This window comes from Phascolarctos cinereus, unplaced genomic scaffold, assembly GCF_003287225.1.
Source record: "Phascolarctos cinereus isolate Bilbo 61053 unplaced genomic scaffold, phaCin_HiC Scaffold_5;HRSCAF=322, whole genome shotgun sequence".
Classification (NCBI taxonomy): domain Eukaryota; kingdom Metazoa; phylum Chordata; class Mammalia; order Diprotodontia; family Phascolarctidae; genus Phascolarctos; species Phascolarctos cinereus.
The window spans coordinates 167,448,113-167,471,285 of NW_027555958.1; the positions used below are offsets into that span (position 1 = coordinate 167,448,113).

General features: G+C 36.8%; 1 protein-coding gene across 1 annotated transcript in view; it reads right to left on the reverse strand.

Annotated features, from left to right (window-relative positions):
- Positions 1–11,548: 11,548 nt before the first annotated feature.
- Positions 11,549–23,173, reverse strand: part of FUT9 (fucosyltransferase 9) — a 189,990-nt gene continuing 178,365 nt past the window's right edge. The window contains exon 3 of the mRNA XM_020998346.2: positions 11,549–22,091. Within this exon, the coding sequence (XP_020854005.1) occupies positions 21,004–22,083 (1,080 nt within the window). The 5' untranslated portion in view covers positions 22,084–22,091 and the 3' untranslated portion in view covers positions 11,549–21,003. The remainder of the gene's footprint in view (positions 22,092–23,173) is intronic.

Consider the following 23,173-nt stretch of genomic DNA (forward strand, 5'->3'; position numbering starts at 1 on the left):
CTCCCTTTCCGTTCTTTTTTTTTTTAAATCGACTTGGCTCCCTTCATACTCTTTCCAACTCACCCTCATATAAATTTCACATTCTGTGGAAGATGCTGTAGCCCAGGTCTCTCTACCCAATATTGGTTGAGTATCCTCTCCTTTCCCCTGACATGCTCAGCCAGGAATAAGCATACCCCCTTGTTTCTCCACTGACATTTCAAGACCTTTCATATACCACCTTTCCTCCTTTGAAGTTTACCTCATCCATTTATATCACTCAATTAAAATCTTTGTTGTTGAAATCTATTGATTTATAGGGTTTCTCTCCTCTTTCTCAAGGAATTCAATATTCTGGTTCATATTTCTTCTTTCCAGCCCAACTTGTGTTCTCACACATGGGAACTTCTATGTACATTTAGATATTCCTACAAAGACTCTAGAATTTCAGTTCATCAATCTTTTAACAACCATGACTTACTGTTCTGGGAGTTTGTTGCTGTTTTGCTTTTTTTTTTTTAATTAGCTAGTGTCTTATTTTGAATCCTTGTGACTAATCTCATCATCCAAGTTGCTATTCATTTATAAATTTCTGTCTGTACAGGGGAGGCTAAATTGTGGACCAAGTCACTGAATTTAATTACTGATTGCATGTTGGAACTTAAAGTGAATCTCTCATTTTTGGAGATAACTTTCTTAAATAGAAGAAACTTTTTTCTTAAATACAATTTTTATAATCTTTTTTGCTTACATGTTATCATTGGTTTTCTTTGAAACATAGCTACTTGTAGCTTCATACTTTTTACACTAAACGTTCAATTAATAGCATTTTTTCTTCCTTTGTATAAAGTGAGTATACTTTGATATAGCCTTCTCTACCCCATTTAAAAATACTAATTGTTTCTTCTAATATTATTTTCACGATAATTATTAGTACCAAAGTAGGTAGCCTGTCCACTCTAATATAATTGATTACTCCCAAGGTCACTGAATATATTTCATCCTTAGGTTAATTATAAGAAACTACCTCTCATTGGCATAAGTATTAAAGACAGTACTTCCTGCCCTCAAACCCCTTCCTGCCAGATCATAACCACCTGCAACTGAGGTTACTGCAGGTGTTCAATATTAGCTACACGTACCCTGGGCAATCAGCCCTCCCACACCTTTACTGCCAATTGCAAATCAAGACTACTGATAGGCTATATCAGAAGTGGGTTTTCCCCCTCTTAATAGACAAAAGTAACCCAATTTTAATTTGCATTGTTGTAGTTCCTCAGGAGGTTCTCACACAGATGATGATGCTGGCATCATCTTGTCAGTTGCTGGCAGAAAAGAACATATCCTATAATTAAAAGTACCTAAAGGAGTGCTGGAAGCTTTCATATCCCCTTCAATCACAATTCATCCAATATATAGCTGGTCATAGCATATCCTTCAGTATGTCCCAATGAAATACGTATGAATTTTGCATCGAATTTTGCTTTCACCTCTTGGTGGTAGAGCAGTTACACTGATAACCTAACTATCCATTTAGATTTTATTTGCTGCTAAGTGTTTGGAAATGCATTAGAGATACTTACATCTCCTCATCCCTGAAATACTCCTCAGTTTTAGGATGCCTATGTCTTCAGTGCTCTTTAGCCACCCACAGGTAGTGGTTATGCCTTAGATCATACAAACACTCATACAATTATACCTACTTCATGATTTTGAAATCAGAAATTTCCAGCTATTCACAATCACTCCTATTTTTTTTTTTACTTCTCTGCCTCATTCTTTCTAAAAGTATTCTTTATTCTCACCATGTCCTTCAGTTACTTCACTCTCCCCATCTTCCAAGTAGATCATCTTTACTCTTTTAGCATTTCTTAAGCCAATACTTAGAAAACTGTCTAGCACACAATAAACATTTAATAATTTTTGTTGTTATTCATGGTGATGAGATGATGATAATCTATCCTTTCTTTCATTCTTCATAGTTCTTTTTTTTGGGGGGGGCAATTGGGGTTAAGTGACTTGCCCAGGGTCACACAGATACTACTTTGGTCTGAGGCCTGATTTGAACTCAGGTCATCCTGACTTAGCTGCCCCCATCTCTTCATTGCTCTGACCCTGTAATTAACCAGTTCAACAATGTATTACCTGTATCCCTTGCCTACCTTGTCCAATTGCAATTCACATTCTTCTAATAATTACTTCTACATTATACCCTACCATTTGTATTTTTCAATAAAGTTATTGAATGTTTCTAAGCAAAATCAGACCACCAGTCTAACTTGGTCCTATTATCTAACTCTACTCATCCCTCAGGGCTGCATGGCACAACTTTAATTGTTTCCTGATTGACTTTTTATCCTACTTCTCTCAATAACTCTTTCACATTTTCTCTTCTCTTCTCTTCTCAAGCACCCATTAATAACATCTCATCTCATCCCTTTCCTTTCTTTTCCTTTCCTGCCCTTCTCTTCTCTCTTTTCTCTTCTCTCCTCTCCACCCTTTCCTCCCCTCTCTTCCCCTTCTCTCTGTCTCTGTCTCTCTCTCTGTCTCTCCCTTTCTCCTGCCATTTTCTATGTAAATGTCCTCATGTTCTACTTTAGTATGTGCTGAATAAAGCCTTTTTACTGACTGAAAAAACTGAGAAAGTGGAGACCATCTTCATTATCTCATTCTTTTCTCCACATTATATTTCAGATCCTTCTGTCTTCATCCATCCTCTACAATTACAGAAGAGAGAGCCCTTCTTGTCAAAACTTATCCCTCTATATTGTCCCTTGATTCTAATTCCCTCCTGTCTCCTCAATTTGTTTGCCCCATCACTCTTTCCATCTTTTCCCTCTAATTTCCAATTTCTTCCTGTCTGTTGACTCCTTCCCCGATGCCTCTAAATATGCTTAAAAACATTCTATTTGACCTGACATAACTCTTCTTTTTCACTGCCAGACTCCCAGAATGAATTATCTAGACTCATTACCTTCACTTCCACATGCCTTAGTAACTTCTCAACCTCTTATACTCTGGAATCTGATCCTACCTTCTGTTTACAAATTAACCCTTAACTACTAAATCTGATGTCCTGTTTTCAGTTCTCATCCTCACTCACCTATCTTTAGCTTTTGATGTCAACTTTTTGACCTGGAAACTCTCTCCTTTTTTTATTTTTGTAACAAAGCTCTCTCCTGGTACTCCCTTTACCTGTCTGACATTTTCTTCTAAGTCTCCCAATACTGGAGCCTTCATTTAATTTCATGAAGTGTTTATTAAACACCTACCATGTGCTTGCTAGGCACATTGTTAGATGGGAATCCAAACATTAAAGGCAAAAACAATCCCTGCCTTCAGTAGTTAATACTTTGCTGGAACGTGTGTGTTTGGAGGTGGGTGGGGTGTGTAAATTGATATAATACATATAGAAGGTGAATATGTAGTAATACTAAGAAGGGAAGAGAGAATTATGGGATCAGGAAATCAATCAATCAAATCACAAGCATTCATGAAGTGCCTACTGTGCGCTAAGAAGTGTGTTAAGCTCTGGGGACACAAAAGAAGAGCGAAGCAGTCACTGCTATCAAGAAGCTTATTTTCTAATGGGTAAGATATGAGATGCATTTCAAGCAGATATAAGGTACTTCTTTAGAGGAGAAGGCTATAGAAGTTGAGGGGGAGAGTAGGGTAAGGAATGAGATAGGCAGGAAAGGCCTGTTGCAGAAAGTGCTGCTTGAGCCAGCTTTTGGAGGGAACTGTGGATTCCAAGAGGCAGAAGTGAGGAGGGAGAGCACTCCAGGTATGGAGGAGAGCCGGTACAAAGGCACTGAGATGGGAGATGAAGGGGCGTGTATAAGGCACAGCCGACAGGCCAATATGGCTGAAATGTAGAGCACAGAGAAGAGAGTAATATATAAGATTAGAAAAGTAAAATAGAAGAAGGTTGTGAAGAACTTTAAATGCTAAACAGATGAGGCTATGCTTGATCATAGAGATAATAGGAAGCCATTAGACTTTATTGAGGGGAAGAAAGTGACCTGGTCAGATTTAAGAACAGCACTTTGGGAGCTGTGGGGGAGCAGGACAGAGAACAATTAGAAAGGGGAAAGATGAGTCAGGGACACAAATAAGGAGCTATTGTATTACATGATTTCATGTGTATAGTTGATATCATAGTGCTTGCCTTCTCAATGAGTGGGGAAAGGGCTGAGAGAGGGTTTGCAGCTGAAAATTTAAAAATAATGTCAAAGATAATATTTTTTTTTAAAAAAAAGTTGTTTTGCAATAGTCCAAATAAGTAGTGATGATGTCCTGAACTGAAGTGATTGGTGTGTGAGTGGCAAGAAAGGGACACATATGAAAAAATGTTTTTCAGATTAAAATGATAAGATGTGGCATTTGATATATGAGGAGAGAAGAGTCATGATATCACTGAAGTTATGAACCTGGAAATTTGGAAAGACAGTGGTGCCCTCAACAATAACAGGAAAGTTGGTGAGAGGGGAGGGTTTTGGGGAAGGATTCTGTCTTTTACATGTTGAGTTTGAGATGCCTACCAGACACACAGTTGGAAATACCCAATAGGTAGGTCATGACATGGTACTGGAGCTGAGGAGAGTAGACTTAGACATAGATATGCGTCTCATTTGCATAGACATAATCACATTCATGATAGATGATATAATCCAAGTGAAAGGATGTGGAAAGTAAATAGAAGAGAGACAGGGATAGGACATTGAGGAATGGCCACAGTTAGGGGTGAATGGCAGGGTTGAAACTCCAGCAAAGGAGTTGACTGAGGAGTGGTCAGACAGTTGGGAGGAGAACCAAGAGAGAGTAATGAATGCCACACAGAAAAAGAGAGAGAGAGGATAGAGTATACTGGAGGAGAGGGTGGGCAGCAAGTGTCATTTGTTGCAGAGGAATGAAAAAGAAACCATTAAATTTTACAATTAAGAGATCATAGGTAACTTTGAAGAGAGTAGTGTGGTCAAAAGAGGGATTTCAGAGGATTTAGATAAGAGTGAGAGGAGAGGAAATGCAGGCAACAAGTATAGTCACTCTTCTAGGATTCTGGCTGAGATAATGAAGAGAATGATAGCCAGAGGGCATGGTAGGATATAGTGATAACGGTTGGTTTGTTTGTTTGTTTGTTTGTTTTTCGACTGGGAATGGGTGAATTTGGACTTGATTTTAGGCATCAGGAAAAAACCTAGTAGATAGGGAGAGATTAAAGAAGGGAGACAGAGAGAGAGAGAGACAGAGAGAGAGAGACAGAGAGAGAGAGAGAGAGACAGAGAGAGACAGAGAGAGAGACAGAGAGAGAGAGACAGAGAGACACAGAGATTCAGAGAGTGAGACAGAGAGAAAGAGAGAGAGACAGAGACAGAGACACAGAGACAGAGAGAGAGAGGTGGACAATGACAGTGGAATAATTCCCTGGGGAATTTCGGTCCATTTGTGAGTTCAGTGTCAGCACGGGAGCCCCAGAAATTTCCTGTGTGGATTGGATACTCTGACCAACCTATCTATTGGAGGTTCCTCCTAAAGGAGAACAGCTCCAAGGACATAGCTGTGGGATTCCAAAACTGGCAGTGGAAACCTGAGTCTCACTTTGGCCTTACTCCAGAGCCTTTCTGGTTTTCAGGATATCAGAAAGACCATCATTCTTCATAATTCAACAGTGCTGATGACATTGAGGCTCACCTATAGGGAATGATTTATCATCTTGTGCTCTTTCTGTCAAGATATGCTGCAGCAAAATGTGGCTGGACCTTTGAATATCCTTTGAGAGTTAGAGTTTTATTTTATATTCAATTGTATTTAATTTTAACTATTTTAATGTAGCTCTCAGTCTGGGGTTCTCCACAGAAGTCTCAAAGCTCTGAAATACAAGATACTGGTTAAAGCATTTGGTGAAGGGGGTGCCCATCAGTCAGGGAATGACTGAACAAATTATTTTATATGAATACAATGGAATAGTGCTGTGCTAACAATGTATACAATAGCAACATTGTGAAAAATAACTTTAAAAGAACTCTGGTCAATGCAATTTCTAGCTATGATTCCAAAGAATTAGTAAAAATACACTATTCTTTCCTGACATGGAGGTGATGAATTAAAGGTGCAGAATGAGCCAGTCATCCTTGGGCATGGCCAAGGTAAGTATCTCTTTTACTTGACCATGCCAATTGGATGCAAGGGTTTTATATTCTTTCTCTCCACTAAGAGAGCTGTGTGTCTGTGTGTATGTGTGTAGGGGAAGGTAGAAATAGGGTTATCAGAGGTAGCTAGGTGGCACAGTGGATAGTCCTCTGGCCTTGGAGCCAGGAGGACCTGAGTTCAGATCTGACCTCAGACACTTACTAGCTGTGTGACCCTGGGCAAGTCACTTAACCCCAATTGCCTCACCAAAAAAGAGAAAGAAATAGGGTTACCAAAATAAAAGAAGGATCATTGAAACAATTTTTAAAAATATATAGAAGAGAATGAATGTCAGGAGAAAACATAAGCAAGCAGGAGATCTTTGAAAACATGATGAATTTATTATCTCCTTAAAAAAGCAAGCTGTCCATAATATAGATTCAGTTTCATGCATAATCTTTTTCTGTTTTGTGATTTTGACATCTACTTTGTGTGTGGAAAAGCTCACCTTCTGTTCTGTTAATTAACTATAGAGTAAAACACATCAGAAAAAAATTTAAAATAAAAAAGGCATTTGGCGAGTGGTCATATGAGCTGTCTTTTATTTATACTTTTACTCAAACACTCAAATCTGGTAATCTCATCAATTTGGGAGTTTTCAGGATACTTGCAAGTCCAGTTTACCAGCAAGTTTACCAGCAAGCAGTGATTGGCACTGAAGCCCATCTATGGAGAATGCATTAGCATCTTGTGCTCTTCCTGTCAAGAAATGCAGCAGCAAAAGGTGGTCAGCCTTTGGGTATGCTTTGGGGCATTATATTTAAGTGTAACCTTCAGTTTATGGTTTTTGATAGTAATCAGAAGGCTCTAAGACACTGAAGATCCTATGCAGTCATATCTGCTCACTCACATTTTCCCAAAAGTTTTCCATAAGGAGTCTACACAACATGTTGGAAACTTTTCTTACTTTCTCTCAGCATTTCAAGGGTACTAGGCTGTCCACCTGTCATCCCTCACTCTTGCCACATGATTGGTCCATCTTCTTGTCCTATCATAGTTCCTTGATAATGTCCTTTACTTATGTTCTTATTTGAAATTCCTTGTTAGTTATATGTTGCAGCCTATTTACAACTACCATTTTTGCCTCAAACCCTTAAAAAATTGGTCCCTGAGCACAGTAGCAGTGTAAATGGTTGACATAATTGGCACCAACAGTAATTAGGTTTGATAAAAACACTTTTTGGCATACTATTTAACTTCTAAGCCCCAAAGGACTTTTGGGTACCTGTTTGAATTTTGAGATTCTTTCCCACTAAATTCAATTTCTCAATGTGTGTGAGAGAAAGCAGCAGTGCTCTGATAATTCTGGAGATTTGACCTAATGGCTTAGCAACTTTGGATTTACCCAGTCAATTATCACATGATTCTCTTCCCAATCAGCTCATAGGAGAAAATGAAGATAACCTTCTATATAGTTATCAAGCAGAACCTGTGAATGGTACCAATAATTCTCACCTTGAACAATTCTCTCCGTTCCTCAAATCTACACGCTACATAGGGAAGGAAAGAAATACATAGCCTTCCTCCAGGCCAGTTCTGTGTTCCAAGAAAGTTTGTGAGAAATGTGGAAATATGATGAATTACTTTGTGGACTACCATTAGTTCTGGTTGGGAAACACACATAACAATTGCTGTTCTTAATTGTATGTCAACAAAGGAGATATTTTCCAGAACTTTTCTCCACCTATTACAGGTCACCATCAGCTGAATTTTCCAGGCAAAATAAAATGTCTAGTCATTTTATACAACTGAATTTGGCGGGTCAACCTCACTACCAATAGATAAGTAATTCTGAGAATTAAGACTGAAGGTGGGAAAAGGAAGAGAATGGTTAAAAGGAAGAAGTGGGAAGAACATTGGCATCTGAATTATAAAAAGGTAAGACTATTGAATCATAATATCTCAGAAATAGAAGAGACAGACCATATCTGAACAGGAATCCCTTCTGTAACATACCTGTGGAGTGACCAGGTGATCTATCTTAGAATTTTGAATTGAGGTTTGAGGGTGGAATACATTACGTCCTAAGGCATCTCAATCCACTTTTGGACATGTAAAATTGTTTTTAAAAAGTTTTCTATACATCAAGTCTCAATCTGCCTTTTTGTAGCTTCTTATCGCTCCTAGTTCTGTTCTCTGAAGTGACAAAGAACAAGTGTGATCACTCTTTTACTTGACAGCCCTTCAAATATATAGGGACAGATACCATATTCCCTTTATGGCTTATCTTCTATAAGCTAAGCAGTAGCTTCTTTTCATATGACATGATTTCAAAGCTCTTTACCATCATGGTTACTCTCCTCTGGACACTCTTCACCTTAACAATGTCCTTTCTAAAATATAACTCTCCAGGACTATCACTTTCCTTAATTTTTTGAGTACCAGACCTCTTTTAATGCAGCCTAAAATCACCTTAGCTTTTATCATACTATTGACATATATGTACATAAATGTATAATATAGTATATAGAGTATGTAGCATGTATTCACACACACACAGAGTACAGTGTCAATTAACTAGATAACTCTTGCCTAGCTGATATTGACCTATTTCTGAGTGTACTGTAGTTCGGGCCTTCCAGTCAGCTCAAAATCCAACTAACTCAATTATCATCTAGCTCAGATATAGCATATGAAAGTCCTTACTATGTGCCAAACACTGTGTGAATATCGGGGGATCCAAACAGAAAACACGGACAGAGCTTGCGTTCAAAGAGCTCACAGTACAACAGGGGGAGAGGTTGCTGAGTGATGATTATGGAGAGAGGGTATGGAAGTTGTAATGACAACAAAGATATACCAATTTTTTCCTTACTGGCCCAGCAAAATGCAGATATTCATGTTAATGATACTAAGAATTGGCATTTATATAGCACTTTAATATTTGGAAAATGCTTTTCAAACATTATCTCAATTTATGAAATATTAGAGAATATCTGGGTGTTGGGGAGGATGGCCAGAAGTATTGTATGCTCCAGAGGGAATCAATTTTCTGTCAGTGCCAAGACCAGAAAAGAATAGGAGAAGAAGAGATTTGGGGTGAAAGGGAGTTTGTTAACAACAAGGGAATTAGGGGGGAAAATTTCTAAAGGGCAAGATGATTGAAGAGCAGAGGACGATGTGGATGGTGTTACTGTAAAAATGATCATCTTGCAGCATGACTATCTTTCTTTGATTTAGAGTTTTGTCATGTTTAAACTCTGAATATTTAATCTGTGAATTACATTTAGTTTTGAAGTAATTAATTCAATATACTTACAAGCCACAGGGAATCTGATAGTGCATGTAAGTGCTGATGGATCTCCAGAGATGAATAACTACAACTGGAAATGTACTAAATAACCAATGGCGATGATTGTATGTTTAAATTGTTTCCTTTTATTTTAAATATATCCATTACAGCAATTTGTTAGGTATGTATAGAACATTGTTATTTACAGATCCAGTGTTTATTATTTAGGGATGACTCCTGGGCTAATTCAGTGAGGAGTTTACAAGTAATGCAGGAAAAGAGACTCCTAGAAGGAGATTTCTTTCGCAACAAGATTGAGAAACCTTGACAAAGTTCCATACACCTCCTGGGAGCCAAGTATGCATTTCTGAGGCCGGAGTTGACATCTGAATAAAATGCCACAAAATTAAAAGTATAGCAATAACTCCATTTCTTTACTAAGTCTAGAAAGATTTCAATGAGCGGGATCCTCACTGCAATAAGAGTTTTGAGGGAAGAGCATTTCAGATGTCATTTCCTGCTTGAACAGAGTTTTTTTATGTATGGATCAAACAAGAGTTCTCTGAGGAGTAACTGAATGGATGCTCGGCATTTCGCCTTTCATGGCTTATTAAAACATGTCATCCAAGTTAGCTTAGCTGCCTTTAAAAAACCTGTTATGTTATATACATGTGATTGCAACATTAGGAATACAGTTGACTCCAAGGGGAAAAAAAATGAAAGGTCCAGGTCACTGTTTGTTCAATGATATATACAACAGATACACTGGAGGGCAGATAGCCCTGTCTGTATTTATATGTATGGCACAGCTGCTGACTTGTCATTTGGCCTGACGTTCTTCTACTGTGTATCAAACGTTTTTATTGGCAACTTTTTTTGTAATATTCACCATCAGATCTCTTCACCTTTCATTGAAGTAGTTAAAATGATTTCACAGAAGCTACATTCTATAAATAAATAGGATTGCCCCATAGTAGTGATGAGATTTTCTTCGAATAATGCAATGTTAATATGGATGTTTCTGCAATAAATTATATGCTGTTTTGGCCTCACTCAATTTTGGTAAATGACTAGTTTCCTTGGGGGGAAGGGAAAATCTATACATGATTTAAAAAAATACTTTCAAAAGCACTGCATAGGATGTTTCTATACTGGCAGTGTCAGGTATGTTATTTTCCCCAAATGTCCCTGAAAAGAGTCATTTTTATTATTTCTAAGTACCTCTGAACATCACTAGCATTTTCATGCTAGATGTTCATATCTGAAGATAACCAGATAATTCAAACAAAATCCCCGCATGTGGCTTAACTGTCCCGTGCAATGGATGGAAAACAGTGTTGGGGATTTCTTTCTTTCTTTGGCCCAGATGCAGATTGACTATATTGCTTGCTGTTTGTTCCACTTCACTTTGTACTATACAGATTTGGTTTCTCATGTGTTTGTCAGTAGTAGTAAAGATGGCCTGCTTATTTTTTCCCCAATTTTAATTAATTGATTAATTTTTGTTGTAGGCCTTTAATTTTGGCAGGACAAAGAAGTAACTTTCTTATTACAGGAAAAAAAAGCTTCCAGAAATAATGGATTTGTAACATGGAACTGATTAATGAGAACTAGTTATCTTTTGGTACTGCTTAATACCAAATTGCTGCAAACACATGTCCAATATAGATGGAGGATTGGGGCAGGCCAGAAAATTTGCCACATTTCTCTGCAAAACCATAAAAAGCCAAAACAACACTGGCAATTGGTCCACTGGCATCAAGCTAATGTTTCACATAACCAAACACTCACAATGAGCTTTTGAAAGGGCTTGAGTCATGCACACACATTCAAAGGAGGAGCTTGTAGGTGGTTTAGAGTTGAGTACTGGCAGTGTGTAAATGCTCCTGATAGAACATGCTGGACTCACCAGTCCTCTCTATTTCTCCATTGAATATAAACCCAATTTGAGTATCTCTGCTAGCATCTTTCTTTTCCAACACTTCTGCATTCACATGTGCATTGGTTACTAAAATAAGTACTCTAAAGGAAAATTGATGCTCAATATAAAACAATTATGTTACTTTTAAATGTGGAAAAATACTCTACAGAAAAATAAGTAGAAAAGTAATTTCTGATTAATGTGTGGCTTTATCTTTATAAAAAAAAATCAAGATGATTAGTTAGTGTGCTTGGAATGGCCCTTGCGGACAACATCACAATAATACATTACAATCACAGTTTGTATCATAACACTATTATCACAATGTAATGAAATCCAAGTCAAAAATATTAATTTACAAATTGTACATTTGGCATCTGTTTCTGGGTATTTTTTTTTCAGTGTTTGCTTAAAAAAGCAACAAAAGCGACAAAGTAGTGCAAGATTACAGTGCATTAATACAGCATAGCATAAATATCATCACAATCATTTTGAGGATGCAAATTTTTTTTAGCTTACTCATTGGCTAGACGGGTTCTTTTTTTTTTTTTTTTGGTGAGTTGGACCCTTTTGGCAGTCTGGTGAAGCCTATGGAACTCTTCTCAGAATGTTTTTAAATGCAAAAAAAATTACATAGAATCACAAAGAAAATCATTGATATACAATTTATCAATTGAAATCACTGATATACAATTATCAATTGACATCACTGAAATATAATTATCAATTAAAACAAAACACTTTTATGGATGCCAGGGTTAAGAACACCTGGGCTAGACAATGGTGACACATAATGCCTAAATGTTACACAGCCTTGCCTAGCTGGAGTGTGACCCAAGTTAGTAAGCTATGTAAAATCTTAATTCTCTGTGATAACCAGAAATAGATATGAATGAAGTACATGGATAACCACTAAGCCTCATATGACCATTAATTTTAACCTCCCATAGTTTTTCTTCTGTTAAAGTTTCTAGGTTGCGGCAAAATTGATGTGATTATCACCATCTTCTCCCTTCTTTTTCCTTATGACAGAGGCCTGAGGGTTTGATGACATGGGTAAATTGTAGATGAAAGAAAAAAAAATGAGAAGTGAAGGTGCCTGAGTGGTCCAGAAATTAGGTAGTCAGCCCTCTGCAGTGCCTCTTTAAATGTACTGAAAAAATTAAAAATAAGATCACAGACTTAGAGCTGGGAAGGATGTTAGAGGTCAAGCCCAGTTTCTTCTTCCTATTTTACAGTCAAGTAAACTGAGGTACAGAGAGGTGACATGACTATTCCAAGGTAGCAAAAGGGCAGAGGCAGCATTTGAACATAGGTGATCTCAGATCCATCTCCCTTCATCTCATTTTTAAGTTCCCTTTCTCCTTCCCTCTACACTCCCAACAGATGAATCCCTTTTGCAGATGAACATAGCAAACAGAGGCATAACTATGAACCCAGAAATATTTATTTCTCCCTGAACCATTTAAATCATTAGGTTGTCTTTCTATTGGTAACTGCCAAAGCAGACTGGGATATGAACCATGAAATCTGCTATAGTCCCTGTGGTAGAGGAATGATTGAGTTTTATGATAGCTTTGGAAAGGCCATTAGAGATCATTTAGTGCAATTCTAAAATTTTACAAATGAGGAAACTGAAGACCAGAGAAGCTAAGTCACTTGCCCAAAGTCATACAGTGAGTTAACATCAATTGATAAAACAAAAATAGGTATTTTCACTCCCACCTAATTTTTTTCAATTGAAGCCATGATTAGAATTTGGTAGCAATTTAATGCCATAAGTTTAGGAAGAGGGATATAAGCATGACATTGCCTTTGTCTCCATACTTTTTTATACATGGTTAGGTTACTCCTTTCCTCTCAATTAAGTTTTGATTGAGCTACTAGCAAGCAATGAGTAACAGGATATCCAATGTGAGGAAATTCAGGGCAACTCTAGGTTTTAGAGAATATAGAAGAACTTAAAGAGTTTCATCCCCTGGCTTGAGAAAATACAGAGACATTGACAAAATACTAATTGGCCTCTGAATGCATTAGATAGACTGTAATAGAATGAGTGCCAGAAGGAATGCTGGAGATCAACCACTCCAACCTCCTCATTTTGCAGATGAAGCCAGTAAGGCTCACAGAGGTTAAGTAACTTGGTCAAATGAACACACAAGTAGATAAGGACCTTGCTGGACCAAAGCCAGTCTCTTGACTTGTAGTTCAATGACATTTCCACCAGTCCTCTCTGCCTACTTCTGTTTTTCTCCCAGTTTTTTTTAAATGACTTAGCTCTAGTCCTGAATTCACCCACCTTTCACTTTCTAAAAAAAAAAAAATCTCTTACCCAGAGATGTTTGTCTGGAGCTAGAATTAATCCATGACTCATTTCAGTGATTCAGATTCATCTCAAGAATAACATATAAATATGTTCTGACTGGGGCATGACCTGACAACATGCTTACTATTTGCTTAGACATTTATTGAAAAAGCATTATACAGAACAGAGAAATATCATTTTTATTTCAGTAAATTGGCACAAATGTTGACATAACACGACTCTCTCCACAAACAAAACTTCATGAAAAATTAGTACTTGTGAAAGATGCCACAAGACAGATGATTTAAGAGACAGAAATCTTTTAGTCCAGAAATAAAACCTGAGTATTTTTTCCTACCTCCCTTATATCCCCATGGCAGATAACTTCAAGAGCTCACTTTCATGTAATGAGAAATAACTGCAATCTGAAATATTTTCTTATCTAAATAATATAACTTGGCCTCAAACACTTTGGTCCTTGTCCTTAGATGAATTCTTCCATGTATGCTACTTATCACAGTATTTGAAATATATAAATCTGTTCTCTCAAAACTGGATCACCTACTCTTTTTACACCCAGCTAATCAGATATTTTGGATTTACTCAAGGACTCTTAAAGTGAAAAACCAAAATAGGAAAGTCCTCTTCATCTCATTATAGGATACTGGAGCCACTTTTCCCTCTCTAAATGATAGTAATCTCTTCTTTGGCAATCTCTCATTAGATGAGGATGCTGACTTCTATGATTGTCTTATCTATAGCACTGATGATGGCTAATGAGGCCAATATGAGCTTGAGCACATACTTCCCAGCATAATTAGCAGTCCAGGTCTTCAGCATCAATTTCTGCAGAAACTACTTTTCTCTTTCCTTTACTCTCATTAATCAGAATAGAATACAGTCATGTGTATAAGAAGTTACCACATACATATGACATACCTTCTTGTATCTATCACCTTTAGAGAAATTCAGTATGGCAATTGGGTCTTGTCCAGAGTGAAATTCCAAGAAACACTTGGGCACATTGTATATTCACAAAGAGTACAGTGCCCATTTGGTTTCCTATGAACTCAGAAAAAAATCAAATTGATTTTATAACAGTTTTCTGAGTTTGACTGAAACAATAAATGCTTATTTCCAACAAATTTTTTTAGGACATACTGTCACTACATTTAGTATTTCTAGGGTCATTCCTCTTTTTTTTTGCTCTTATACACATTTATATAACTATTTCCTCATGGCATCTACTGTATTTTCTTAGCTGTCATGCTACCTCTTCAAAAATTGTCTTATTTTTACAGTACAGATTATCAGTATTAATATTTGTTATTCAAGATTAAAGTGATATTAATAAAAACTTGATGATAACCATGTCATTTTTGTAACCTAAATTAAACATATCCCAAGTACATTGAAATTTTGCATTATTCTTCAGATCACTATCACTATTTTTTCTTTAACTCCATGGAAAGGAGATATCAGACCAATTTATAACTGGCTTTCCTTGAGTCAATAAGTTTATCTGATTCTACATTATATAGAGGGAAAGTGATGCTTCTCTTCTTCCAAAATGATTTAGAAAACAATGTTCAGTGACGTCACCCAAGAGGAATCCAATAGCATTACCCACATACACACGCTATTTTATTTATCCATGAAATAAAGTCATGAATATACATCTACCAATGTTATATTTATTTCCTTTCCTCCAAAATCAATTCCCTTGTTTTGTTAACCTTCAAATGCCTTCCTCAAGCTTTTATTATCTAAGAAAATTTTAGAGAAATAATTAAGAGTGTTCAGTTAACTTTTAATTATCTATGTACTTGAGTTTTATTAAAGCAGATTCTCAAAAAAAAAATACTGTTTAGCAGGGATTCTCAACAGTGAGGAAGAGCCCATCATATACAATCCATGTTTCTTTCACGAAACAGCACATCACAACAATGGAGATGGGAGGTATCAGAGCTCATCCAGACTAGCCTCCCCATTTATCAGGTGTAAAAACTCAGTTTCAAAGGGGAGAAATCATTTACCCAAGATTATCCATGTATTTAAAAAAACAGCCAGTATAAGAATCCAGTTAGATACCCATGCCAAAGCTCTCTTTGCAGCAACTTCAGATGATACTTTTTTGACTATTCATGAAGTTCTTGGATGAGGAATGCATTTACCAGGTTTTAGAATTGAAAGGAACTTGTAGTTGAGGAAATTGTGATCCACAAAGGCTAAGTGACTTGTACAACTAGAGTCAGACTCACTCTGAGGTTTCATTACATTACACAGTAGGAATGATGACGATGGTGATGATGACAGCCATGAAATCATGTGTATCTTCATAGCATCTCTATAGTTCATCTATAAAATGCCTAATAAAATGCTGCATTAATTAGAGTCAGAAGACATCTAGGAAAGTGCCTAAAGTTACATGTATGTGAAATGATAACAAAATGTCTAGACAAAAACCTCCATGGAAATAGTGAATACTTATCTCTGTGACTACCTGAACTTAGCAATAAAACAAAGTATATATAGTTAAGGCGAGTAAGAGGTGACCTGCCTTTTGAATGTGCACGGTTTATATGATAATAGAGATTTAGAGCTGACAGGAATCTCTAGTGGTCATCTTGTCCAACCTCCTCACCTTGCAGATGAAAAAACTAAGGAACAAGGAAGTTAAATGGTTTGACAAAGAGCATTGCGGATGGAGTGCTATACACGAAACCAGGAAGATTTGAGTTCAATTCTGACCTCAGACACTTAATAGCTGTGTGACCCTAGGCAATTAATTTAATGTCTACCTCAGTTTCCTCATCTGTAAAGTGGGGATAATAGCAGCACCTACTTTCCCAGGGTTCTTGTAAGGATTATATTTGTAAAGTGCTTTGCAAACCTTAAAGCACCAAGAGTGCTAGCTATTATTATCAGCTATCATTAATTGACAAAGTCATGATATGAATCCGTGTTCTTTCCATTTTTATCACATTGTTCACTACTACAGTTTTATCTTGAACAGCATTTGTGTACTATACTTTGAATGTGGCTGATTTTACTTTGTGAAAACAGTTGTCTTGCTTTTAGTTATATATAGTTAAAACAGGATCCCCACGCTCTTTTCTTGCCTTACATAGAATTCTCTCCCTCTTTGTTTTCAAAATATCATAGTGGTAACAAGGTAGTTTAAGAGATCTTCTAGTCCTTATTTCTGCCTCCAAGAATGGTAAGCAGGGTTGGTCCTCTTAAAGTTGTAGAGTCTTACCATCTTCCCTCATAAATGTATTTTATTACTATGTTACAGCTTCTGTGGGCAGCTAAGTGGCACAGTGGATAGAGTGCCAGGCCTTAAGTCAGGAAGACTCTTCTTGAGTTCAAATCCAGCCTCAGACACTTACTGGCTCTGTGACTCTGGGCAAGTCACTTAACCCTATTTAGCTCAGTTTCCTCATCTGTAAAATGAGCTAGAGAAGGAACTGGCAAAACATCCCAGTATCTGCCAAGAAAACTCCAATGGAGGTCACAAAAGCATTGGATGCGACTGAAAATACTAAACAGCAACATCTTGTATGATATGGGAGTGTCTATTGTTATACTCTAATCACATATCAGAGAAACTTAAAATAATCATTCAACGCCCACAAGTAGGCAAAATAAATAGTGTTTTAGTCAGTCATTCTGAAGTGTTTTGGCAAAACATGAACTATTTACAAGCAAGAGTTGATCTTACCCTCCCATGACATTGATTGGCCAAACGGAAATGTAACTTACTAAATAAAATGTGAAACATTACTTACATTTAATACATGTAGATCAGAACTGTGACATTTCATTTTAAAAATCCCCTGAAGAAATGAAAACCCATTCTATATCCTTCCTGACACAAATGTTGTAGGTTATTTTATTATTTAAAGTCATATAAAATGTTAAGCATTTTACATCTTGATGAAATTTCATTGTGAAAGTTCAGTGGATCTCAGAGACGGGCTCTAAACTGAGACTGTCTCATTAGAAAAGGGACAAAACATAATTTCTGAACCATAAACCAATTCTTAGTTCTCTTCTCAGTACCTCTCCTTAATATCTTGGTAGGTAGTTTGAAAAATGGCAGTCAAATAGTTATTCCTACCTAACATAATTTTCTGATCTCCTCACAAAGCTTTTGCAATGACCTGAGGTGCAGAGTGAGGACTGGGGAGGCTGAAAGTCAAAGAAATAAATGCCTTAACCAGTAATACCTATATGCCCCTCCACTTGAGCTAGCCTATAAAGTGCCATGGGCCTTCTAAGGCTCTGATGATGTTATCTAATATTCTGTTTTGGCATTGGTACTTTTATAGTAAAGATCAGTGTTTTAGATCTACATTGGTCTTCTCTTCTGATTTTATTTTTGGCAGCTTAGATTTAAGCCTGTCAAAGTTATGCCTATTATGGGTTCTTTTTATATTATAGTGCTGCTGCTGGTTTTAGAAAATTGAAGGCATCCTAACATTGTTTTATGACCTTAGAGTAAATATGATTCAAAGAAACCTCACAACACCAGAGATGCAACTTTCGTAACATTTTGGAACAAGAACACTAAAATTCTGTAGTCTAAAAAATCATTATATTCACAAAGCATCTATAGCTTTTAGAGTGTCATTTAAAAATTAACATCAATCAACGCCAAAGAATCAACATACCCTTCACAAGTAGGTGTAATATTACAGGAATTTCAAACAGGCATTATTCAGTTATTTGAGCATGAATGCCTTCCTTTGTATTTGTATTTCCCTTTGTATGTATTGGTAGCACATGTTAACAAACAAACAATATTTCCTAAAGTACCTTATCCAGAAAGACAACGAACACATTTTTAGATTTAGTACTTTTCTTCTGAAAAGTCAAAGTGTGTCTACATAGAGGATTTCATTTGAGTAGGGCCTACTAGTATCAATAAAATATTTTCTTCATCTGTAGAAACTGAGGCACAGCTGCACAATCAAGGCAGCATGGTTTACCAGAAGGAACAGTGGACCAGGATTTGGGAAATCTGGGTTCTAGCTTGACTCTGCCATTTCTGGCTGTATGATTGTAGGCAAATCACAACTTCCCTGAGACTCAGTATTCTCTTCTTTAAAATAAGAGACAATTTTATTATTATCTTAAAATTATCCAAAGATTATAACATAAAAGATGATCTCTAAGGTCTTTTCCATTTATAAAAGTCAACAATTCCAAGACAGAACAGAAATATTGGTCCATTTTTGTTATACTAGGAACAGGAAAGCTGGTGCTTCTAGGCTGTGGCTATGTGATTCAGCTGGAAAGATGAGCCAATGTGAACAAAGGGTTTTGGTCCTGGTTATTTCACCATCATAAACACAGCCTTAGAGATTAACTTGGCCCAAATCAGACAGGAACAGAGATAACTAGAATCTAACTCTCTTGATCTCCAGAGCGCCCCACTCCACTCTATATTTATAAGGACATTATCAGTCAGCAGAGATTAGATTTAAGGATATTATGTCTAGTTTTTAAGCTCTCAAAGAAAGTCTAATTTAGCCTAAGTTAGGCCTTTTTGAAACATACCTCAGCAATCCTTCCTCTTTATATTTTAATTTTTTCTGACATGACAAATAATGAAAACCCTAAGAACAAATATCCAAGCTTATGTATTTCGAAATCCTGAAATAAATTACCGTGAAATTTTCTTAACTCAGGTATCTAGATAGTCACCATTATCCCATATAAAGCAGTTAGAAGATAAAAAAAACAGTCGAGATAATTTAAAAAAAAAGCCTCCCCCCACCCCCGCCAGAATCATAACAACCTTTTAATTTCTATAGTTAGCTATTTAGAATGGAGAAATATACTATTTTCTTATTAAGATCAAAACTGTTCATTTAAAATCCATTCAATAGTACATACAAATATGTGAATTATAACCCATGGGCTGGAAAGGACCCCAAGTCATCTAGCCTCATCTGTACCTGAGTAGAGTCAACATCCCTGACCAGAAATCATCCAGCTTTTACTTGAAGACCTCTAGTGATAGAGAACTCAGAACCTCCAGATGCAGTCCCATTTCTATTTCTGGACAGCTCTGATGGAATGAAAGCATTGCAGAGCCTTCCAGTAACACATTTCTTTGGTTCCTTCTCTGCAGTTCATCCTCTCTCATTTTCTTCTGTCTCTTTCTCTCTTCTTACTTATAACCTCAAAGATGATGTAACCATGCCAAGTGATCACATTTGACTCCTGTTTCTCAGGCATCTCTGTAGTTCTGTAAAGCACTTAGGAACTATGGCCACAATATGACATACAGAAGGAATACTTGAATGAAAAATGGAAGAATTTTGCTCAGATACTTAGGCCTATTCACAATAAAGATAATGCCCATTCACATAATTTACCTATATTGACGCATATCTTTAAATTTATTCAGATGTTATTCACATATGCTATTATAGAAAAAATATATTGGTTTATATGTAAAACTTTTTTACATTAAGATAACATTTACAGTTGTTATTATTATTGGCACATCCTCTATACACCTTTCTTTTCCTGCTGGGGGGAAAGTCATCTTTTTTGTTGTAATTATTTCATCAAGGTGGAAACAGTCTGGTATCACATTTAAAAGTTATTAAAATGCTATTTCCTGGACCACAAGAATGTGAGTGAATAGTACTCCAAAATTTTATCTGAAGATCGTGAGAGTAAAAATATACAGTTGCAAGTTATCATAATGAAATAAATGGTAAGTCAGTTGGCTTTCTGGATAACACACTAATACTCTGTTAGAGTTTGTTCTTTTTCCCTTTTTAATACATTAATAACTCTGCCTTCATAAACATAGTATGCAGATAAGATGAAAAGAAAGGCAACTATGCCCTTTGTTAAACTTGGGAATACAAGAAGATTAATTTTAATTCAATTATGACACACTGCTTCCTTGTTACACTGTGGGAAATTTAAACTACCGGGGAAAGAATTAAATGGAAATCCTCCATGATACCATAATCTGGGCCTTCCTTTTCCAAATAGATTACACAGCTGATCAATGTAGAACCACAACAATCAAATAACAAATTTACATTTCCAACAACCTAACCCAAATGTGGAAGAAAAAAAACCCAACATTGATTAAAAATGATAGTAAACAATAAATTATGTTTCAGTGCAGATAATTAGCTATATACAGTATAATTTAAAATCGAGCGCTGAAGACTGCTGATGTTGATCTCTTAGAACTCTGACAAAATATAAATAAGGTACCCAAGAGAGGATGGTTGAGTCAGCTGTGGCACAGAACACAGACTGATGTCTCTCTTTTTATTATCACAGCTTGAAATAGATTCCATCAGAATCTTCTACTAAGTGTGCAAGAGATGGCAAATGTTAATTCCAAAACCATTTTTCTAGATTGCCAACAGACTTGTACTCTTGGTGTCTCTTCACATGATCACAAGCAGAGCATGCATGTGTTTCCCAGAACCGTGGGAGATTCACTGTGAAGCTCTTCCTCCAGTTAAAGTAACTGAGGTATAACTTATCGTTTTTGTCTAGCTCCTTAAGATATTTGGCTAGCTCACTGGCAGAACTGTAATCTTCCACATGAATAAAGGAGTCCCCCGGGATAAAATTCTCATAGTTTTCCCTAGATGGACCTAGCACAACAGGTACTGTACCAGCCAGAAAAGCATTGTAGAGTTTTTCAGTGATATAATCTTTGTGGATTGAGTTTTCAAAGGAAAGATAAAATTTACAAGTAGATATGGTGGGAATCAAACTTTTATCATTCACATATTCTCCAAATGCTTGTCCATAGGTATGAATTTCAATGCTTTTACTCAACTCGCTGTAATACTTGACTCTTGCATGCTCAGGATTCCAGTTACTGACAACCCAGCACACCAGTTTCTTCTTGCTTGGCACTTCAAACAAAAAGGAGTTTGTGCTTACTGTCATGAAGCCGTAAGGCACTTGTATATCTGAGTCACGGCGATAAGTCAGAGTTAGATTGAAGAGGTGTTCAATGCCGCTCTTCTGGGGTGTGTGGGTAGGCGATTCCAAGTTCATCCAAATCCATTTCTGGAATGGCGGCCTAGCTTGCTGGGGTAAATTAGTGAGATCCCAACTGATGTCTCGATGGTGAATCAGAACAGCATGGGATTTGTTGTAAAGGGCTCGATCGGTGGTAAGACGACACCCGTGGATGTTAAACATTGCTTGACAGGATGAAAGGTCAAATGTCTGCCCAAAAGGCCATACCCAAATCAATATGATGGTTTCATTCAAATCATCAGTTTTGCTGGAAAAGAAATTTTTCATTTTCAGAACAGAGCTGGTTGTCTCTATGGGGCCAAGGATCCAGCTGTTGGTGGGTTTGATGTAAATGAGCAGGCATGCCATGAAACAACCCAGGATAATGCAGGTGATTAAAAATGGGCGTAAAATTCCTTTGGATGTCGATGTCATAATTTTTTCTGTGAAGGAGACAGAGAAAAAGGAAAGAAAAGTAAAAATTCAGATCAATGAATTATGATTATATATCCTCAAAGAGTACTTGACTAAAAAACAACTACCTTTTTGATGTCATCAAACCATATAGAACAAACGTTCTTAACCTGGAGTCCATAGATCCCCAAGGAGTTCATGGATAGATCTCAGGGGGTTCATGAACTTGGATGGGGAAAAAAATACATCTTCATTTTCACTAACCTCTAAAACTTAGCATTTCTTTCCCTTATGAATGTAGGCAACAAAATATTATTCTCAGAAGGGATTTGTAGATTTTACCAGACTATGAGAGGTCTATGACACAAGAAAGGTTAAGAACTTCTGATACAGACTATTAACAAATAAGATATCCCTAACCCTACTTTTGGCAAGAAAAAGTTTTTCTCATAAGTCTTTACCAAATCAGTTCAGAGCTAACTTAACTTATTTCTCCTGGTTTTGTTTCAAGTCCAAACTCAGTATTTCAGTCATCTCTCTTAGAGTTGTATCTGGCAAGCATGGTAGTGAGGGCAAATTCAATATGAGGGTGGTTGTGATGGATGACAATGGACATCATAGACTTCAGAGTTAGAAAGCACCTTGGAGGTCACTGAGTGCCACCTTCTCATTTTAAAGAGTTTAAACGACTTGTCCAAGGTCACATAGGTGGCAAGTGGTTGAGCCTGGATTTGAAGGTCCTCTGACTCCAGATCCAGCACTCTTTCCAGGCACCCATGTCAGTCTGGTGCAGGTGTGTTAGGGAAGGGGCAGCCAACAGAGACATCTTTTTTAACATGGGGTCTGTGAGATTTTTCTTCAAAACTGATAACTGTATTTCATTATAACTGGTTACCTTTGTAATCCTATATATTTCATTTTATGCATTGTAATGTATTATTCTTTGAGGGAGTCTGTAGGCTTCACCAGACTAATAAAGGAGTCCATGACACACAAAAAAAAGGTTACATTTTTTAGATAGTGCAATCCACATCTTACGTCCCTGCCCAATACCTTTGACCCCTAGGAAGAAGAGGTGACAAGAGCAGCATAAAGAGAATGGAGTCCCCCG